The sequence below is a fragment of the Anolis carolinensis genome, chromosome 6, assembly GCF_035594765.1.
Source record: "Anolis carolinensis isolate JA03-04 chromosome 6, rAnoCar3.1.pri, whole genome shotgun sequence".
Classification (NCBI taxonomy): Eukaryota; Metazoa; Chordata; class Lepidosauria; order Squamata; family Dactyloidae; genus Anolis; species Anolis carolinensis.
This window is the reverse complement of record NC_085846.1, coordinates 47,564,286-47,586,204: the sequence shown is the minus strand read 5'-3', so window position 1 is coordinate 47,586,204 and position 21,919 is coordinate 47,564,286. Positions and strand designations below refer to the sequence as shown.

At 39.3% G+C, this 21,919-nt stretch overlaps 1 protein-coding gene across 2 annotated transcripts in view; it reads left to right on the top strand.

Moving 5' to 3' along the window:
• Positions 1-21,919, top strand: part of slc9a3 (solute carrier family 9 member A3) — a 61,347-nt gene that overhangs the window by 21,535 nt on the left and 17,893 nt on the right. For both annotated transcript variants that reach the window (XM_062957006.1, XM_016994475.2), the window contains exons 2-6: positions 5,618-5,920; positions 11,181-11,341; positions 12,193-12,271; positions 19,688-19,865; positions 21,097-21,317. In XM_062957006.1, the coding sequence (XP_062813076.1) occupies positions 5,618-5,920; positions 11,181-11,341; positions 12,193-12,271; positions 19,688-19,865; positions 21,097-21,317 (942 nt within the window). The remainder of the gene's footprint in view (positions 1-5,617; positions 5,921-11,180; positions 11,342-12,192; positions 12,272-19,687; positions 19,866-21,096; positions 21,318-21,919) is intronic.

Genomic DNA, 21,919 nt, shown 5'->3' with positions numbered 1-21,919 from the left:
CAGTTTAGCAAGCTTTGCAAATGCGGACCTTTTAAATCAGTAAATGTTTGAGTTTTATATACCTATATACTTGGGTCCCAAAAAATTTCTGAGGGGGAAAAGGGTTGGGAATGGAAAAGCCTGGCTTTAGGCCAATGTCTTTTAGAAATAAATAAAAGTGAATTACACAGCTTAACAAAAGAAAAACTTGGTACCTTGGTTTTTAGCCCTGTTTCTGGGGTTAGTTGGGGTGCTGATTCAGAAAATTGTATTGGATAGATCACATCAGCTCTAGTTTCTTAGATATGGTTATCACGGTTTTCTATGGGTGAGCAGATGGCAATAATAATAATAATATAACTTTATTTTTCTATCTTGCCTCCATCTCCCCGTAGGGACTCAGGGTGGCTAACACAGGGCAAAATCCCGAAAGCAATAAAACAAAGTACAGCAGATAAAACAACATATTCCAAAAGTAAAAATGCAGTAAAATCAACATTGTGCAGGAGCAATACAACAACTATAAAAACTAATTTAGAGCATAAAATGAATAAAATAAAATGGACCATCAAGTTGAAGGAAGGGGATAGTGTAGAGGGGCCATCAAAACTAAAGTGCAAGAATGTAGTTATAAGATGCTTCAGGGCAAAAGGACAAAGTGCGAGTATTTCTCAACAGTTGGGGTGGGGAAGGACATCCAGTTAAATATAAGGGAAAGTGGAACAGTGCAAAAAATAGTTGTTTTTTTTTACTTTAGATCATGGGGACTAGGTTATTCAAAAGTTCAGCAAAAGTACCAAGCTTTTAATTCCTTTTAAAAAGATGCTAGGGTGGGTGCCTGCCTGATCTCCCTGGTAATGTTAATGGCAATGGTAGATGGCATATGTTCTGTATCTCAAAACTAGAGTTGACAGAGGAAAATGGGTGCCATTTTTGGAATCAGCGGGTCAAATATATCCTGAAACGGGTAATATTTGAGGCACCAAAATGTGTGAAGAGAAAAGGGGGTGGGGAAGACGCCCATTCCTCCAAGTAAATTGCATCTCCTTCATATTTCCTCTATGCATGCCAGTTCACCTTATAAAAGAAACTCAGCTGATGTGATTTTATGAACAACCAGAGCAACATTTTTCATTCTAATTCTGTTTTTGCTAATTCCCACTTAATGTTATGCTGCCTTTTAACCACTGATTAACAAAAGGAAGCAATAAAATGAAATGTTCTGTACCATCTGTGGTACTATACTTGAACTGCCACACATGCTTTTTGCTATTAAACATTGTTTACTCAAAAATAAGTAGCATTAAAGTAGCATGGGGACCTTCTGCTATGTATGTTCAGGATGTCTGCCACAATGTTACCAGACATTTTGTTTTAAATGCAAGCTACTGAATTTGGGCTTTTGAAATAATTCAGATTTTAATTATAGTTGATAGCAATAAGTAAAGCCATTCATTTTTAAAATCGGAGGGAGAGGGAAAGAATAATTCCTTTCTTTCCCTGTCACTTCTCTAATCACTCTACTTCTCCGGCCAACATAAGTGGATGCACCAGAAATTTTATACCCAGTGGTTGTCACTAAGCCTTGGACAAGAGTAGGGAAAACGGGGTGGCCATGTAAACAGCCATTGTTAGTTCTGGATATGAACATTGCCACAAAGTGTGGGCAAGATTTGGAGCTCCAGAACACTGCACAAATGGTTTTTTAACATGAGCCATGTTAAGCAACTTTAGAGTGAATGGGTCCTGTGCATCATGTGGATTCGACAGAGTCCACTCAGCTCTGCCACACCTCAGATAGGCTCCACGTCTAGATCAAATCTAAGGAAGATGACAGCAATGTCATCTTGCAATAAGTTAAATCAGAGCTTAGAAACAGCTCATTATAAGTAGTACCAATACTTTTTCCACTAACAGAGATATAACTACACTATTACAAGTCGATGAGAGAAAGTTTCATTCTTTCATTGTGTAATAACTTTTTTTTATATTTATGAGGGTATAGTCTCACTAAATGGAAGAGGAAAACATATGCCTGTCTTGTCACATGATATATTGTAATGTGCCTTGTGCTATTGCTTCATACTCTTATTGTGGATGCTGTGGTGACACTGATATTCAAAATCTTGTTGCATGGGTACTCCCCTCTCATGACAACTGTGTTATCTGTAAAAACAGTATGCCATCAGGATTGCAGTCTTTCCTTATGCTTCTGTGGACCATTCCAAGATTATGGCCTCTGGTAGCACCAAGACATATCATACACTGTCTGCCTACCTCCAACATTAACCTCACCCCTTTGCACTTTTTCTTTTTTGAGAAATGTGAGGGGGCAGGATGCGGGAAAAGCATAAGTGAGCAGTCTCCCGCCTGAGTAGAGCACCAGTCGAAAGTCAGTTAAGGGTCCTCAATGTTTTTGCAATCATGGTGCTGTGAAAGAAAGCTCAGGCATTATCCCTACATGGAATGGGACACGAAAAAAGAAAGCCAAGAAATCCTGTCCTCTCCTTTGTGTTTCTCCTCCCTACCAATCCTATAGCAGTGTAGATGTGGATGACTGCATCTAATATTGGTATCTTCACACAATTGTATAATGCCATTGTAACAACAGATGCTCTGCAAATTGACTGGATCTACTACCCAAAGTGTAAAATTGCTGTAAGAGCACAATTGAACTGTCGCATAGAAAATCATAGTGTGACTGTGGAAGGAAAAGAGGTCAATAACTATTTTTTTGTGTTACTAAAAATAATTGCTATTAAAACGGTTTCCTGGAACAACAACAGAAGAGTGCCAACGTCATACAGTAAGCCCCAACAGAAGATGCTCTTGTCCAGATGCAATTGTGATTTACCTGCCTTATGCAATAAGGCTCTCAGGCTTGGTGTGCTTGGGCCGGTTACTATCTTTCAACCTAATCTATCTCACAGAGTTGTTTGGAAGATAATAGTGGGGAGAAGAAAAGACAACAGGTCAATTGATAAGCTCTCAAATAAAAGCAAAAAAAGCAACCATAAACAAGAGGATAAATAAACACATCTCTTCAAAGTCGTAAAGGTTCTGAGTTGCTGTGAGTTTTCCGGACTGATGTTTTGCCCACATCTATGGCAGGCATCCTCTGAGATTATAAGATCCTCATAATCTCTGAGGATACCTGCCATAGATGTGGGCAAAATGTCAGGAGAGAATGCTTCTGGAACATGGCCATACAGCCCAGACAACTCACAGCAACCCAGTGATTCTAGTAATGAAAGCCTTCGATAACAAATTATAAAGGTTCATTTGTTTCAATATAAAATTGTCTCAAAAGCCAGTAGAATGTGCTCCAGATTAATAGAAGCCAATGTACATTTAGCTCTTTCTGACTATAACTTGCTTGTTCAGTCATAAAAGACTGAAGGAGAGCAGGTTAGAAGGGCTCAGTACAAATAACTTCCTAAGGCTCAACAAGCTGGTGAGAATAATTGGTGTCACCTACAACATTCTTCTCAACCACGAAATTAACTTCAGTTTTTGATTTGCTAAATCAAAGTTTATATTGGCCTTTCTATTTGTTCTATTTCATTGACATTTGACTTCTTAGTTAAAGCACATGTAGTTGTAATAATTGGCTTTTCGGTTTGCTTTACCTATTCAATTGACCTTTGACTTCTGAATTGAATCACATGTACTTTTAATCATGACCAAATGAGGAACACTGACTTGGGGCTCCTAAAATTATGCCTACTGTTGAAATTGCTAATATAAACTTCTTGACCCGTATAAATCAACCATCTACATTGGAAATTTAATGAGCTCATTACAATGCTGTATGAGCTCAGCAATTACCATTAAATGAGTGACAAAGAAATAAATACAGAGGGAGGCTGGAATAAATTATGTACTAAACATTTTATTTAAAAGCAACTATTGTAAATAGGAGAGTTTTCAACTCTTCATTAACCTTAGCACTTGCAGAGGTGGTCAGCACTGAGGGATGAATGACTTGCTTGGGACATAAGAGATGCAAACACATTGATTTTTTTTGTTTACATGTCTTAATATCTTGAAGTTTTTTGTATCTTTCTTTCTTTCTGGTGGATCTACCTGGCCCCCAAACCTGGGGCCAGTCCAGTTTGTTAGACACTGGATTAGCTCTGAACATTGTCCTTGCAGAGATTCCCACAACCACTGTAAAGGCAAGAGGGAGTCCCCACTACTCGACAGGTGTTTCAGCAGCCGAGGAGGCCAGCGTAATCCCCCCACCCCGGTAGCATGGTGGTCTCTGGCTGCAACATGATTGCTCCATTGTATGCTATGGTATCAGCCATGACAATGCGGTGCTGGGAGATAGGGGAAGGAGGAAACCCCCTTTTTCTAACTCCCCCTTCTGAGAACTCTCTTTCACCCTGGTCAACATGGGTGCTGGGCAGTATTGTGTTTGTGGAGGACATTGGCAGGAGTTGGCAGTTCTTGTACATGTTCACGAAACTGTCTATAACCTATAACCTCATTGGAGGGAGGGCCTTTGATGGCTCCTGATTGGTGGGGGTCATAGTTGTCTGTGGAAGTGGGAGTCCCATCCACATACATACATATTTTCACTTTTATTATTATGGATATAGAAGATATAGACATAGTTAGATAGATAGATAGATAGATAGATAGATAGATAGATAGATAGAGAAGACAGATACAGATTTATATTACACCATCCCATTAGAAGGTCTTCAATATTCAAAATAACTTTGAATTCAAAATTAAAATACTATGTAAAATAATAATTGGAAAAATTAAGACCGGTCTCAAAAAACCAGAAAAAATGGAGCAAGCATCAGGAAAAACTAGTAAAATAACAGGCAGTTACTAAAAGCTTGAAAGTATATTGACATATTGCTCAAAATATGAAGGGATACATGAGATACATGGGATTTGACCTAGACAAGTCCCATCAAGTCACAGTCAGAACATTAGATTCTCTTGTCTTAAAAGAGAATGGGAAACATCTAATGTGAACCTAACAGTATGAACAGTTTCTTGATGCTTCATATGTGCATATATTTCTGTAAAGCAAGGCAACATTTCTTACATGTGGTGAATTGGACTGAAATCCATGAAAGCTCATCTCAATAAAAATCTGTCTTTTAATCTCTGACAGCCATAAGTATACTAGTTCTTGCTTGCAAGGAAGGTTATGGTGACCATTTTTTGGGACAGGAAAGGTGTGCTTCTTTCAAAACCTTAGAAGAGCGATCCAGGATAAGCGTGGGGGAAAGCTGAGTTCATGCACATGTGCAGCCTGCGGGAAGGGACGCCCGCCTGGTTGAAGACGCAAGCCAAGCGGTTTGGTGGGGAAAGGGTTTCCAAGGTCATTTATTGCTATGATAAGTGCCTAGATTTCAATGGGGACTATGTTGAGAAGTGGTATTTGAATCTGGCTTTCAACTGCATATGGTAAATGTTTTCTCCTATACTTTGCTCATTTTTAATTCCAAAATGTAATCTACTTTCTGGATAGCCCTCGTATATTACAGTGTGAATTTTCTAATTGTGAGACTGCCAGAGTGATTTATTAAGACAAAGATTATTTTCTGTGTTTATGTGCCAGCTAGAAACGTGTTTTTGATTTCTAACTCTAAACCATTTTGTTTTTTGACAGTCTTTCATCTGTCCCATAAAGTCACCTCTGTGGTTCCAGAGAGTGTTCTTCTCATTATCCTGGGCCTTCTACTGGGTGGCATCGTGCTTGCAGCTGACCATATTGCCTCCTTCACCCTTACACCAAATGTCTTTTTCTTCTACCTGCTGCCACCCATCGTCTTAGATGCAGGATACTTCATGCCAAACCGACTCTTCTTTGGCAACATGGGCACAATTCTTCTCTACGCTGTGGTTGGGACCATCTGGAATGCTGCCACCACAGGCCTTTCTCTGTACGGAGTGTATCTCAGCGGAATAATGGGTAAGACAAATTACTAGCAAATGACTCATCCCTCATTTGGCCACCAAAGTTATCAGGAATGTCTTTTCACACCAGGTCTGCTCTAGCTCTGAGGGTCATTGTTGGAACAAACATGCTCAGCGTACCACTCATATTAATTCACTTTCAGATGAACTCTTTTGTGTGCAGCTTTCTTCTGACAGGGGTCGTATCTAATCTCCCCCAATTATTATGCAATAAAATGCTCTGTCATTGTCCTAATGCATCCTGGGGGCATCCCTGGGGTCCTTTTGGCATCCAAATAGTTGGCTGGGCTGCAATACATGGGATTGTGACCGCTGTGCCACTTGTCACAAGCAGCTCATTTGCACAGGTTGGTTGGTGGTGTTGCTTTTCCTGGTTACATGGCTGGTTACTTTCCCTCTTGTGGCCTCACCAGAACTGACATTGCTAGCACACTTCTGCAAGAAAGTTCCTTGTGGCCAGCTATATAACAGTGGGTTAACTGGATATGTGAACATTGGATTGGGCTAGATCCACCTGTCCACATCTCCAAAATGTAGGAATCACTCTGAAACTTCCTGGAAGCTTGGAAGTAAATCCCATTTCCCCTTGGCCAGATTAGCAGATACAGCACTTCTGCTGCAAATTCAGCAGATGAGAGGTGATTCTGCACTATTTGGCCCATATATTTGGCCTCAGTGTCTCATTAAGTGACCTCCATGTCAGTGGCACAATGGATCTTCTCCAGGCTTTATTCTGAACAATAAATGCATTTTCCAAACTGTTGAACTTGCTTTGAGGAACAGAGGTCAGAAACTCTGGCAATTTCTTTAAAATTCAGATTAAAACGTTGACATGGAAACCACTGGCCACTGTTGATCCACTGCTTGCCCAGCAGACTCACAAAAATGTCCTTCCACTCTCCTTCCACTCCCTCTTCTTCGCCCCTTCCCCGTTTACACTTTTTCTGGTTATTTATGTGAACAGTGACTGGATGGTGTATTTTTGTTATTGTTGTTGATGTTATCTTATGATAGCCCTGTGACTGAGAGGCTTCTAACCACCCTGGTATCAGTAACCCTGCTGAAGTCATGTAAATACATCCATCTGTTGTATTCTCTTCTTTTTCCTGTCGCATTATACCTTACCAAATATTATTGCCTTTTCTAGTGAGCCATGTCTTCTTGTGATACATCCAAAGATGGCAGTCTCTGTTTGGTCAGATTTTTTCTAGGGAGAATTCCAGCTTGACTTGCTCTTGGGCCACTTTATTTGTATTTTTGGGAATCCATGGAGCTGTCCTCCAGCACCACATATCAAATTAGTTGATTCATTTCAGACATTAGTTTTCTGCACTATTCAGTTTTCACAATCATACATAGAAATCAATAATACGATGGTATGGACAATAAATACTTTGACATTCAATATTTTAAAGAACAAATATCAAATAAATAAGATGATATGGAATTATTTAGATGTTTTCTTTTTTCTGAATACATGTCTGCCTCCTGAAAGAACAAAACATTTTGTTTAATTACACATTTTTCACCAAAATTATTTCACATTGGAACTTGTGTGTCCTTAGATACTAATTTGGAATTCTTCAATGGAAAGAACAGGAATGGCATGCAAGCTATTCTGTTGGGCAGTTAACTCATCAGTATGACTTTCGCTCTGAATTGGTCCTTTTCTGTGATCTGCTCTCATGGCCAAATTATGCATTATACCAATCATATCTTTAAAAACTTTCTGTAACATGGCCACTTTTGTTCCAAAAGAAAAGCAACCGATTCAGTGCAATTACAATCGGTCCCCAAGTTACAGACAAGATATTTATTTATTTATTTATTTATTTATTTCCAATATTTCTACCCCACCCTTCGCCCCGAGGGGACTCAGATAGGTTCTGCAGGTGTGTTCTTAAGTTGAATTTGTATATAAGTAGGAAAAGGTACATTCAGACATATATGTGCGAATGTACCTTGTAACTCCAGACATATATGTGTGTGTATGTGCCTGTATATGTTTGGGATAGCATAGGGAAGAGTTAATACCCCTGTGGTGTTTGTTTTGCTGTCTGTGCGTCTGTTCAAAAGATTTCACCTCACTTGCTGTCCCTATGATAATTGGATTTTGAAAAATTTGGCTTGTTGTGGAAACAAGAGGCTTCAGTGGAAACAACTTTTCCACATAATAATTCTTTCAGGAATGAATTTCCCTTCCTGAGATAGATTTCCTCTCAATTCGTGTTGTCTAACTCCTGTTCTTAACCATGAGTCAGATGTAACTTGGGAACTGCCTATATTCCAGTTTAATTTCCCACTGAAATTCACTCAGCTTCCTATGTTTGCTGTATTAAGGTTAAGAGGCAACGATGAGATGCATCAAATCTGGGGTCCATAAGCAACCAACCCAGCACATTCTTTCATCCCAACAGTTCCCTGTGGAGTACAGGGCTCTGTGGCAAATGACAAAATATTATTTTATTAACAAGTAAATGTGGAGTCTTGCTATGCAAGCATAGGTGTTGTACCAACAGTCTTTGGCAGAGAAGGCTCAAGATGTTGCAAAACTACAACTCCCAGGATTGTAGCATTGAGGCATAGCAGTTAAAATGGTGTCATGCTACATTCATTTTACAGTGTAGATGAACCTTGAGTTTGGAGTTTGGAGTGTATCCAACCCTATGGTTCTATGATTTGCATAGCAAATATAGAGAGTCTGAGAAAATGATAATCTTTGCATTTAAAAGAGGTTGAACATCTCGGGTTGCTTGTCAAGATCTGGTTGCATAATTTTCAAAGGGAGATTAGCCCTGAGTTAGGTTTACTTTTGCTTCTAAAGTTACACTAAAGCTAGGCTGCCATACAGGCAACATTCAGAATTTGCAAGCCTCTTGGTGTTTTGTGTTAAGATTTAATTTACAATAATTGTTCTGAAACTGACTGTGAAAGATTGCTATTGCCTTTCTTTGTGTGCAGTCAAACGGTCACTGTCAGCAAGCCCCCTTAATGCTGTACATTTTATATAATATTTGAAGGAGGCGAAAAGGCATTTACTATCCTTGTCCCCATCTACTCTAGGGGAAGAGTTAATCTCCAAACCCCAGAACTACTATCATGAAGTAGTTTTGCCATTGTGAAACAAATTTCTGCCTTGTTGTGCATTGTGATATTTTAAATATATTGAATTGGAATGGAAGTGGGAGGAGGAAGGCCTCCTTGTTACCTCCTGCTTTTTTCTTTTCATTTCATTACTAGTGTCATTATTATTGCATCCTTCAGGTCATCAGTAAAACAGAGATTTGCACATTCTGGGAAATTGTGTTCTCTATTTAATTTTGTGGTATTTCAGTCAGCGGGTGCAATTAGATGCAATAGAAAGAACACTGAAGTGACAATATTCCCATAAATATTAGCTTACTAGCTTCTTCAAGATTATAACAAGTACATAATTGGTAACCTATAAAAAAGATAAATGGTCTGTAACAGTGATTGCTCTCCAAAAAAATAGGTCTTCCCTTCCCTTCTTTTGATAGATGCTTCCATTCCAATCTATTGAGTAAGTGCCTTTTTAAATTTTGCAATGAAGGGAAGACCATGGAATTGTGCTTTTTATATGGCCCCAGTTATTGTTTAATCTCATTTGGTTAGTAGGCAGCAGTTCAATAGATGTGAATGTTGTGTTACAGAATTTGTTATCCTGAATTCACCACAATTGATATTCTAATAAAAACTAGCTAGGGTTATACATGTTTGTCTTACAAAGATCCGACTTACAAACAATTCATAGTTAAAAACGAGGGTGAGACAACAGGAAATGAGAGAAATCTTCTCCCAGGAAGGGAAATTCACTCCTGGAAGAGTTATCATGGGGGAAAGGTGTCTCCACTGAAGTTGTATCACCAATCCTTGTTTCCACAATTCAATTATCACAGGGACAAAAAGCGAGGTGAAATCTTCTGAATAGCAAAACAAACACCACAGGAGTATTAACTCTTCCCTATCCAAAGGTTATATGTATGGCTAGAGTTACCCTAAAAAATGTACCTGTTCAAATATACAAATTCAACTTACGAACAAACCTACAGAATCTATCTTGTACATAACTTGGGGATTGCCTGTATAGGGAAAATCTCCCTATATTCATTTCTTTGTGTCTGATTCCAAAGCCACTTTATCCATAAACAGAACATTTCCTCCTTTTATACATTCAGCAGATTTTCTTTTCTTTTTTTTTTTAATTGTGTGACGGGTTCTTCCTTTTCATGTAAAGGAAGACACTGACATCCCCTCTGAGAAAATGTTTCCCAGAAAACCCCATCATAGGGTTGCTTTCAGGTTCCAGTGATTCAGGTGCAACAATAACAAAACTACTAAGAATGTTGTGTTGTCATAGGACAAACACATTTGTATTTGTTCATTCAGTTAAGTGTGTAGAAAGTTGCATTTGTTCTCTCATTAGCAATGAGAGACATTATTAAATCAAAATGGTTGTGGTAAAAAAGAGAAAACAAGACGGCTCAAAAAGCTAATTTTAAAAATCCATTTATAGCTAGACTTGGTTGCAAATAGCCACTGTTTCCGTTGGGTTTTGCTCCACTAAGACTAAGGCCCCTTCCACACAGTTGTATGGAATCTACATTGGACTGGAATATATGGCAATGTGGACTCAGATACTCCAATTCAAAGCAGATACTGCATGTTATCTGCCTTGATATTCTGGGTTATATGGTTGGGTGGAAGGGCCGGCCCTAAATAAAACTAATGAGGTAGACCCAGAATCTTTTCTAGGGGTTTAAAAATCAATAAAAGAAATAAGCTCAAAAATTTAAAGACTGGGGAACAGTGGTGGCCAGTGGCTATCATGTCAGCAGAATGGTAAATCTGTCTAGGTTTTACTCCAAATTTTAAAGACATAATCTAATGTGCTAATTTTATTTGGAGGATAGGATTCAGAACTTTGGATAGATCCTTTAGAGTTCAAACTAAGACCTGTAGTGAATTCATTCCAAAATGTTTAACTCCAAATTTCCTCCTCAATTGCACTTACTAGCTTTAGGAGTCAAGGTGAACAAAAGCATATATTTCTTAACTTTATCAATTTTAATTAGCATAGAAAATAACTCAAGCCTTATTGTTCCTTTGTGTCTCCTCTCTCCCTGTTTGTTTCTTTCTCTTTCTTAGATGAGCATAAATATAGCACATTGTAAGTATGCCCAACCTATTTCAAGGAATAGGTTAATTTTTTTGTCATGTTTGTCTTGGTTTTTTAGGTGAACTTCAAAGTGGATGGCTGGACTTTCTCCTGTTTGGCAGTCTAATAGCTGCGGTAGACCCTGTTGCAGTGCTGGCTGTGTTTGAAGAAGTCCATGTCAATGATGTCCTCTTCATCATTGTTTTTGGAGAATCACTGCTTAACGATGCAGTAACTGTGGTATGATTGTGCTTGAAAATTAGGGTCTGAATGAATAAGTGATAGAACTGTGTCAACCAGAAATACACTGGGTACTCCACATTGCACATATTATTATTATTATTATTATTATTATTATTATTATTATTATTATTATTATTATTATTAACTTTATTTCTATCCCATGAGGACTCAAAGCCGCTAACAAATAAATGCACCTAATAAAAATGTAAAATAGGACAGACACAAAAATTAAAAATCAATTAAACATTTATAGATGGATACAAAAGTTTAAATTCAGCTAAAATACAAGAAATACCAAGCCCATCAAAATCCCATCCACAACCTCCCCAACAACATTGTCCCCCAAATGCCTGACAGCAGAGATATGTCTTGATTTGCCTGCAAAAGGCAACCAGGGACAGGGCCATCCTGGTCTCTCCTGGAAGGGAGTTCCAAAGTCTGGGAGCCACCACCAAAAAAGCCCTCTCCTTTGCTTCCACCAAATGTGTTTCAGAGGATGATGGGACAGAGAGAATGCCCTCCCAAGAAGATAATAAATTTCTAACAGATTTCTAGAGATATATAAAGTCCTTCAAATAATCTGGACCTGAGCCACATAGGACTGTATAGATCAAAACTAGCACTTTGAATTGTGCCCGGAAATAGATCGGCCACCAGTGGAGCTGCTGCAATATTGGATTTGTATGTTCCCTGTAGCCAGTGCCAGTTGGCAGCCTGTATTTTATTAGTTCTATAAATGTTTTGATTAATAGATCGATAGTAGATTTTTCAATCTTATTCAATTTCATAAAATGCTTTTTCCCCGTTCAAAATCCATTCATGAAAACTTCTCTTTCTTTTCCTCTTAGGTGCTATACAATGTGTTTGACTCATTTGTTTCAATAGGAGCAGAAAATATAACAGCTGGAGACTGTGTCAAAGGCATAGGTTAGTAGACTTTAGTTATATTTCATTTTTATTTATTTTGCTATTATTAGAAGTTTAATACATCAGCCATTCATCACTAGATATTAATGTCTGCAGTCTCTCTTTTCTTGCATGAAATGCTCTTGCTGCAATTACAAAATACAATGTTATCTATCATATGCATAGATCTTCTGGTATACAATTTAAGGTTTTAATCCTATCGCCTTTAAGAGGGTGTTTTTGGCGGGGAATCATATGATTTCTTCCAATCTCCTCCTCCTCCTCCTCTGAACCATCTTCAGAGAAGGAAAACTGATTTTGCTCAGGTACTGATGCTTGATAGTACAGACAATTTTCCTGTTTTCTAAGTGTTGTTCTTTATTTACTGTCCTGATTTTTGAGTTTTTTAATACTGGTAGCCAGATTTTGTTCATTTTCATTGTTTCCTCCTTTCAGTTGAAATTCCCCACATGCTTGTGGATTTCAATGGCTTCTCTGTGTAGTCTGACATGATAGTTGTTAAGAGTGGTCCAGCATTTCTGCGCTCTCAAATAATATGCTGTGTCCAGGTTGGTTCATCAAGTGCTCTGCTATGGCTGGCTATTCTGGTTGAATTAGCCTCTGCCATGCAATTCATGTTCCTTGATTCGTGTTTGGTCAATGCTGCGTTTGGTGGTCCCTATGTAGACATGTCCACATCTGCACAGTATACGGTAGACTCCTGCAGAGATGAGAGGATCCTGAACGTAGCAGGACAGTAAATAAAAAACAACACTCAGAAAACAGGAGAATTCCATAAAGAAAACAATCAGGGCCAGCTAACACTTCCTAACAAAGCATTCCCCCGGCAGTAAGCAGCCAGTCCTTGAAGCTGCAAGGCCATTCAATGCTTATCAAAGTGGCCAATTGCTACATTAACACTTGCCTCAAACAGACAAGAATTCTTTCTCTCACCCTGGACTTTCCACAGATATATAAACCCCTCTTGCCTAGTTTTCAACAGACCTCACAACTTCTTAGGATGCCTGCCATAGATGCAGGCGAAACATCAGGAGAGAATGCTTTTGGAACATTGCTATAAAGCCTGGAAAATTCACAGCAATCCAAATATTAAATTCAGTTGTCAAACAGTTTTTAATTTGAATAGTTTTCTTCTGATACAGATTTTCTAGATTGCCTTTCTATGCAGTCCATTTTCCCTCTCCTTTTCTTCCACTCTTTTTATAGTAACTGCCTTAATTTGTTAACAGTCTTCTGATAAAAGCTTTTCTTGTGCCCCAGATTGTAAATGCTGACACGTTTGATGTATTATAATAGAGGGAAACATCATAAGTGCATCTTAATATTGTTGCATTACTTTTAAATTTTAGTGCAAACCATAGAAAAGCAAGTATATACTGGCAGCTGCTGGATATTTGAGAAATCTAGAAGCTACACAGCATTTTGGAATTTAAAAATTAAACCTCTATACTGTATGTTGCTTGCTTAATTTCATTTGCAGTGGGGTCCTTAGATTAGATCTGGAATAATAATAAATAATGATAAAACTATTTATATCCCACCACCATCTCCCAGAGGGACTCGGGGCGGCTCACAGAACACTCAAGTGTGACATACACAATACAACAAGTGCAAAACAAGACATAGACAATAAACAGTCAAACACAACATCATAAATTCACAGTACCCCCCTGGTAAAATAAATAAAATACAGCAATTGCTGTATGTAAAACAGCAGTATTCAGTCTCAGAATTATAAAGTGCTAATCTAAGAATCTAAAGGTTCTTATATGTATTATTAGAGAGTCTAAACATGATTGAAAGCTTGTCGGAAAAGCCATGTCTCTAGTTGTGTGCGGAAATTTTGTGGGTGGGGGCTAGCCTGATCTTCCTCGGGAGGGCATTCTAAAGCCAGGAGGCCACTACCGAGAAGGCCCTCTCTCTTGTTCCCACCAATCGCACTTGAGACAGAGGTGGGACTGAGAGGAGAGCTTAGCCGGTAGATCTTAAAACCTGTGTCGGTTCATAGAAAGAGATGCGGTCTCGAAGATAGGTTGGACCCAAAGCGTATAGTGCTTTATAGGTAATAACCTGCCCTTTGAATTGGATCCGGAAACTCATCGGCAGCCAGTGGAGCTGCTTTAATAGGGGCATGGTGTGCTCCCTATAACCAGCTCCAGTTAGTAATCTGGTCACCGAGCTTTGCACCAATTACAGTTTCTGAGCCATCTTCAAGGGCAGAGTACATTGCAGTAGCCCATTCTAGCCCTAACTAAGGCGTGGACCACCATGGCTAAGTCAGGCTTGTTGAGGTACGGTTGCAGCTGGCACACATGTTTTAATTGTGCGAAGGCCCTCCCAGCCACTGCCAACACCTGAGCATCAAGCATCAGCACTGAGTCCAGGAAGACTCCCAGACTGCGGACCTGTGACCCCTACAAGCGCAGGTTCCCACCCTATATGCTGATCAGCCCCACAATTAACCAGGAGGACCTCTGTCGTGTCTGGATTAATCTTCGGCTTGTTGGCCCTCATCCAGTCCATCACAACTGTCAGACACTGGTCTAGGATCTGGAGAGCTTCCTTGGAATGTGGTGGAAAGGGGTAGTAGAGTTGAGTGTCATCAGCATACAGATGGCATCCAACTCCAAAACTCTGGATGGCTTCACCCAGTGGTTTCATGTAGAAATTAAAAAGCATGGGAGAAAGAATAGAACCTTACAGGACCCCACAGGTCAATGGCCAGGCGTCCGAGCAGGTATCCCCCAGCATCACCATCTGGATACCATTCCCAGGAAGGAGCGGAGCCACTGCAAAGCAGTGCCCCCAAGACCATTCTGGAGCGCCGACCAGAAGGATACCATGGTGAATGGTATCGAAAGCCGCTGGGAGAGCCAAGAGAACTAGCAGGGACACACTCCTCCTGTCTAGTCCTCTGTGGATGTCATCCACCAAAGCGAACAAAGTTGTCTGTGTTCAGTGCCCAGGCCTGAACCCAGACTGCGAAGGATCAAGATAATCAGTTTCTTCCAAGAATCCACATACTCCAGAATCTCGCCCAGAAAAGGAAGATTCGAAATAGGCCAGTAGTTATTTAATATCAAAAAATCTAGGGACGATTTCTTAAGAATTGGTCTTACAATTCCTATTTTCAGGCTAGTTGATAACTGTCCCTGTTCCAATGAGGCATTAGTAATCCTCATAAACCACTCGGCCAATCCCCTGCTGACAAGTTTGGTAAGTCAGGAGGGGCAGGGACCTAGAGGACATGTGGTCACTCTCATATCTCCAAGAATCTTGCTCATGTCATCAGGCTGGACTAGTTGAAATGAATCCAACAAAAATGACAGACAGATGTCTCAGGTACATCTCTTGGAACTATCATAAGGCTCTCATCAAGTTCAGAACGTGTCCGAATGACTTTTTCTCCAAAATGATGGGTGAACTTGCCACATTGAGTCACCAAGTGATCAGGAGTCTCCCCCTGTGAACCAGGTGGAGAAGTCCCCTGACCACTCGGAAGTCATTGCAGACACAATACGGGGAGCCAAGAAAGTCTTCCTGGCTATCCTTATTGCCACAGAGTAGGCCTTAAGTGAGGCTCTAGCCTTTGTTTGGTCGGATTTGCTCTGAGAATTCCGCCAAAGGCACTCCAGTCTCCACTTTGCTTGCTTCATCACTGCTAGCTCCCTGTTACACCAAGGAGCCGAGTTGACTGCTAAGCGAGAGAAGATGTTCGAGGGTGATAGTATCCACTGCCTTGGCCACCTCCATGTTCCAGAGGTCGACCAGAGCTCTGACAGAATCATCTGCCGCCATGACAGGAAACTCCCCAAGAGACGTCATGAATCCATCTGGATCCATAAGTCTCCTGTGGCAGACCCTCATAATAGGTCCACCATCCCTGTGGAGGTTTAAGGCTGTGGTTAGTCTAAACCTAATCAGATGATGGTCAGTCCATGACAATGGAACACTTGAGAGTTCCTCCAACCCAACAGTTCCATCCCTGTCTGCAATAAAGACCAGATCAAGAGTCTGTCCAGCTACATGAGTGGCCCAGATATCATTTGGGACAGCCCCATGGTTGTCATGGAGGCCATGAAGTTCTGAGGAGCTCCAGAAAGAGAAGCCTCGGCATGGACATTAAAGTCCCCCAGCACAATAAGTCTCTGGGACTCCCAAGGCCAAGACTGCTCTGAAACACTGACACTTGATACAGCTCTGTTCCTCTTTGAGCTTAAAATTTTCCTTGCGAAAAGTAATTTGTTTTGTTGTACCTTAGGGTACCAGTAAAACCAATTTATCATCAGCATCACCAGGGAGAGGGAGGATTGAAGTAATCCCATACTACTTGTGAAATTGTTTTATTCATTATATTTGGGCAGGAGTGGGGACGTAATAGAGGAAATGTTACTGCTTATTTTAAATATAAAAGTTGACAACTTACTGGTTTGTACATTGGATTATGAGTCTGGAGACCAGGGTCCAAATCCCCCCTTGGCCATGGAAACCCACTGGGGCCCCTTCCACACAGCTGAATAAAATCCCACATTATCTGCTTTGAACTAGAATATATGGCAGCGTAGACTCAGATAACCCAGTTCAAAGCAGATATTGTGGATTATCTCCCTTGATACGCTGGTTATACAGCTGTGTGGATGGGCCCTGGGTGGTCTTAGGCAAGACACACTCTTCTCTTATCCTCAGAGTAAAGCAAAGACATACATTCTGCTGAGAAGGGACTAGCTGAAATAGTACGACATAGTAGCCCCCTACTTCCAAATAGCAACTGGTGCAAGAAGTAAAATTTTAATGATGTAGACACTTATTAACAATATCCAGAAAAAGCGCTGTTTTATGTCCTTGTTATCTGCCCCACCATAATTCTTTACAGATTGTAAATAATTTCTAAGCTCTGGTCCTCTTCTTTGTCCCTCCATTGGTCTGTTCGCCCACCCCTTTGTTATCATTGATATTATAAAACAAACCTGAAATTCTGCCTGCCAGCAGATGGGGAGGAATGTGGACCAACAGACCAATAGAGATAAAAGAAGGCAGGCACTGTCTATGGCCAATTCTGAAGCACTTAAAGAAGTAGGTCCCATTTCTGGGTGATGATTCAGTCAAATCTTACTGAATATACTAAGCCATTTCACATGTGTGTGTGTGCTATGAATAATTCCAGTGTTGTACATTTTGTGCAGTTTGTTGGAAATGTAACAATCCTTTTATGTTTATATCCTTTTGAAGAGAGCCATAAAGACAGATAAGGGAAAATGTTTGCTCGCTATTGCCAGTGTGCAAAAGGCAGTAAGGTTCCTGCCAAAGCCAGTGCTGCATGTGTACATTTTCTCTTTCTGAAGCTCTGTAGGGGGGCACACATGATTTGTCACCTGAGAAGATTGAGGCCCCATCTATACTGCCATAGAATCCAGTTTCTGAATCCAGATTATATGCTTTGAACTGGATTATATGGCAGACTCATATAATCCCCTTCAAAGCAGATAATCTGGATTCAGAAATTGGATTCTATGGCAGTGTGGATCCAGCCTGAGATTGCTTTTCACTGATGCTATAAAACGGTGAAAATCATACAGCCCTCCAGATGGTGTTGGATTGTAGCTTTGCACATTTCTCAGTGACAGTGAAGATGACATTGAAGGAAGATGTGTTATGGGAAGAGTATTTTTCTATAAGATATTGTTGTACTAGACATTGGATTGATCTTCCCTAAATTCAGCTTGCTCCTTGGCAAGTATGTTTTCTTGTTCCAGCCAGTCCTGGGATAACATATAACTGGATATCTGGTTATAAAGTCCCTTGGAGAAGGGTAGGAAAGAGAAAACGGGGGGCAGTCTTGCTGTGTATATCAAAGAGGTCATAATATCAAACAAACCAGAAATTTTGAAGGGGGAAGAATAACCACATCATTCCTCCACAAATTAACAAACAATTATAGGTCCCCAACATACTTTAGGAGTGGAAACACGATTTCGTTCCCCAGAGAAAAATACCCAGGATACTGTTGAGATAAGAAAATGGATTATGTCATAGTCTGTTTTGTTCTAACACAGTTGAATGGCTACACCATCTAGGTTTCCCCGTCTTAATCTCCAAATCTCCATTATGAGATGTGTCTTCAACTTCCTTGCCTTAAAGCAGTGTTTCTTAACCTGCGGGGTTCCCAGGTGTTTTGGGGTACAACTCCCAGAAATCCCAGCCAATTTACTAGTTGAAGGCCAAAACATCTGGGGACCCACAGGTTGAGAACCACTGCCTTAAAGTCCATGTTCTCCTCTAGGTTCTTTACCTGTTGTACTTTATGTGTCCTTGAATAGGCTCAGAGTGGGAAGTGCTTCACTATGTAGAGGAAGATGTTTGTGAGGATACTGATATACCATGGTTTCTTATCATTAGCCATAGGCTCAGGCTCAGAAATCTGATGTACTTCATCATTCACTGTATATCAGACTCAAGTGGGTCACACTTCGTCTTCACTGTATAGCAGACTCAAGTGGCTTACACTTAGTTTTGACCATGGACTCTAAAACACGGATACCTACACACACACAAGTCTGGGCTTGGAACATGAGTTCCCTAGAATGAGCTGGCAGCATTGGGCCAAGCTAAGTGGTTTTTGTTGTTGTTGTTGTTGTTGTTATTTGATGTCGTTCTATGTTTGTTTTGTTTTTGCCCGGGCTTTAGCCCCATGTAAGCTGCCCCGAGTCCCCCCGGGGAGATGGAGGTGGGGTAATAAAATAAAATAATAATAATAATAATAATTATTATTATTATTATTATGAGCCTTCTCAGAAAGTAGCAATATGAAGTGTACTAAATGATCAAGCTCTAAGAAATATTCAGACAGTTATTGTCATTGAGCCCTCCCAAGAATAATAAAGGCTTTATCCTATTTACACATACATGGAAGCAACCTATACTGAACTCGTGGAGAGTGTGCATGTGTATGCACATGCACATATACATGTGGAAGATTGAATTATCTCATCATCAGGATATTTGTTGTTATTGTGTGCTTTCAAGACATTTACAACTTATGGCAACCATAAGACAAATCTATCATGGGGCTCTCTTGACAAGGTTTGTTTCAGAGGGGATTTGCCATTACCTTCCTCTGAGGCTGAGAGAGTGTGAGATGGCCCAATGAGTATTTAAGTCTGACAAGGAATTTGGACCCTGGTCTATAGAGTTATAGTTGGATTCTCTAACCGCAACATCATGTGGATTTCATCAGGACATTAGATCACCCAAAATAGATTAATAATTTAGAATTTTTGGTTTTATTATTGTGTGGAAAAAAGTAGCACTATCTTCCTGGCATTATTAGCCATCAGAAAGCAAAGATTAAAAATGATGGGGTGCAAGTATTCATTGCTATTAAAATACAGTACAATTTGTATATTATTTTTGTTGCAGTATCTTTCTTTGTGGTGAGCATAGGCGGTACTCTCGTTGGTGTTGTCTTCGCATTTCTGCTCTCATTCATCACCCGCTTTACAAAACACGTCAGAATCATAGAACCTGGATTTGTATTCGTCGTCTCCTACTTGTCTTATTTGACTGCTGAAATGCTGTCACTTTCTGCCATCCTTGCGTAAGTTTCAGTTAATAAATTCATTTCTAGTGTTATTTGAGAAATTTAAAAAATGAACACAACATCAAATTGCACTGAAATAATGAACTACCAGGGTTGAAAAACAAACAAATGTTGAACTAATTGTTAAAATTTTGAGGAGAAAATTCCCAAACTCTGAGACCTAGTGCGAGCTAAAGGCCAGTTGGAGGATTGGAGAATGTGTGCCTACTTCTGTAGATTTCATGTGAAGAGTATTGAGCACATTTAGGAATTAGCCAGGCCCAGTATGAAAATTGGTCTTATGTAAAGTAGAAAGGAATTAATTGCATGTCATATTTCTGGGATATATAATCTCAAATCCATTTGTGGAGTTGTCAAATACAACCATACCATTATGTATTGTTTGATACAGTATGGTTTCCTGCAGGTAATATGGGATGGTATGTCTGTGTTTTTATGTGCCTTCAAATTGGGGGAAAGGAAATCTCAAAGGTGGTTTGTCAGTTTCTTCCTTCGAAATATAGCACACAGTGCCTGGTATTCATTAGTACCACTGCTTTAAGAAAGAAACAGAGAAAAGCTGTGGCTTTCAAAATGTTGGCTGGAATGACCCAGGCAGAGGATCTGACCTGCATTAGGTCAGTATGTCAGTCTGGATCTATACTGCTATGTAATCCACATTTTCTGCTTTGAACTGGATTATATGACTGCCATATAACACCATGTAACACAGTTTTTGTTCCTGGGTTATAAATGTAATTTCCTAAATTGTTCTATCATAAAAACATGGAAAAAGTGTATTAACTGCAAGAACTTTGTTTTTGCGAAACATCCTTCAGCACATTTTGCTGTAGTTTTTCAATGAATATCTCATAGAGTCTCAACCAATTCAACATAGTTTGTATCAGCCACAAAATTGAAGTTTCAGGAGTATAACTACTTTCAAAGTAAGTGCCACACAATTAAACAGGAAATAACACTTTCAAACCAGGAACAGAAAATCAATTTTTTTACATAGTGAAATCTAGTTCAAAGCAAATGATCTGGATTTTATATGGTAGTGTAGATACATCCTCAGAAAAATGCCTCTGTAGCCCAAACAATTGTTTATAGAGTCTCAGCAGGCAAAATATTTTAAATAATTTAAAAGTAAGACTTTAATTACAACTATAATAAAGGAACTACATTACAATTAAGTCAAACTTATTAGAAGGATACCTGATTGTGGTGTTTGTTCCCTTACTTGCAGGATAACCTTCTGTGGGATCTGCTGTCAGAAGTATGTCAAGGCAAATATTTCAGAACAGTCTGCTACCACTGTGAGGTACACTATGAAGATGCTGGCTAGTGGTGCAGAAACTATTATTTTCATGTTCCTTGGAATTTCTGCCGTTGATCCTAGTATCTGGACTTGGAACACAGCTTTTATACTTTTGACATTAGTCTTCATTTCTGTCTACAGAGTCATTGGTAAGAAATCTTTCCCACCTCCCAAATCCCATTAATATTTTACTATCGCCAAACAAAACTGAGCAGCTTCCTCATGGACATTTCAAAAGCTTGTCCTAGATTACGCACAGTCTTTATTCCTCCTTTTTGCTGAGAAGAACAGAAGTCAACACTATCATTGTTTCTTTCCCTCCTCAACATTTTTAATTAAAAATTTGACAATAAAAACACAAAAAAGTAAAGCAACAACACTTATAAGTGCATAAACATAGACATACTTAAACAACAGTTGCTTAACAAACATACATCTCTACTTATAACTTGAAAACTACAAATATATACATATATTAGTTTTAAACATGGATTTTCAGCTTCTCTTTTGTCATTTTCTTTATAAATTTAACATTTTTCTTCCACTTTGATTTTTAAAAAGTTAACTTCTGTTTGTTTTAACATTTACAAGTGAATATCCCAACATTTTGTCTCCAGACCCATACATAAATGGAAATAAGACGCTTAATGAACTTCACATTTCCGTAATTTATTATTTTTCCCTTTATACATTTTTGATATTTTTGGAGAGTTAAATTCTGCAAAATTCTGCACCTATTCAATTATAGTTT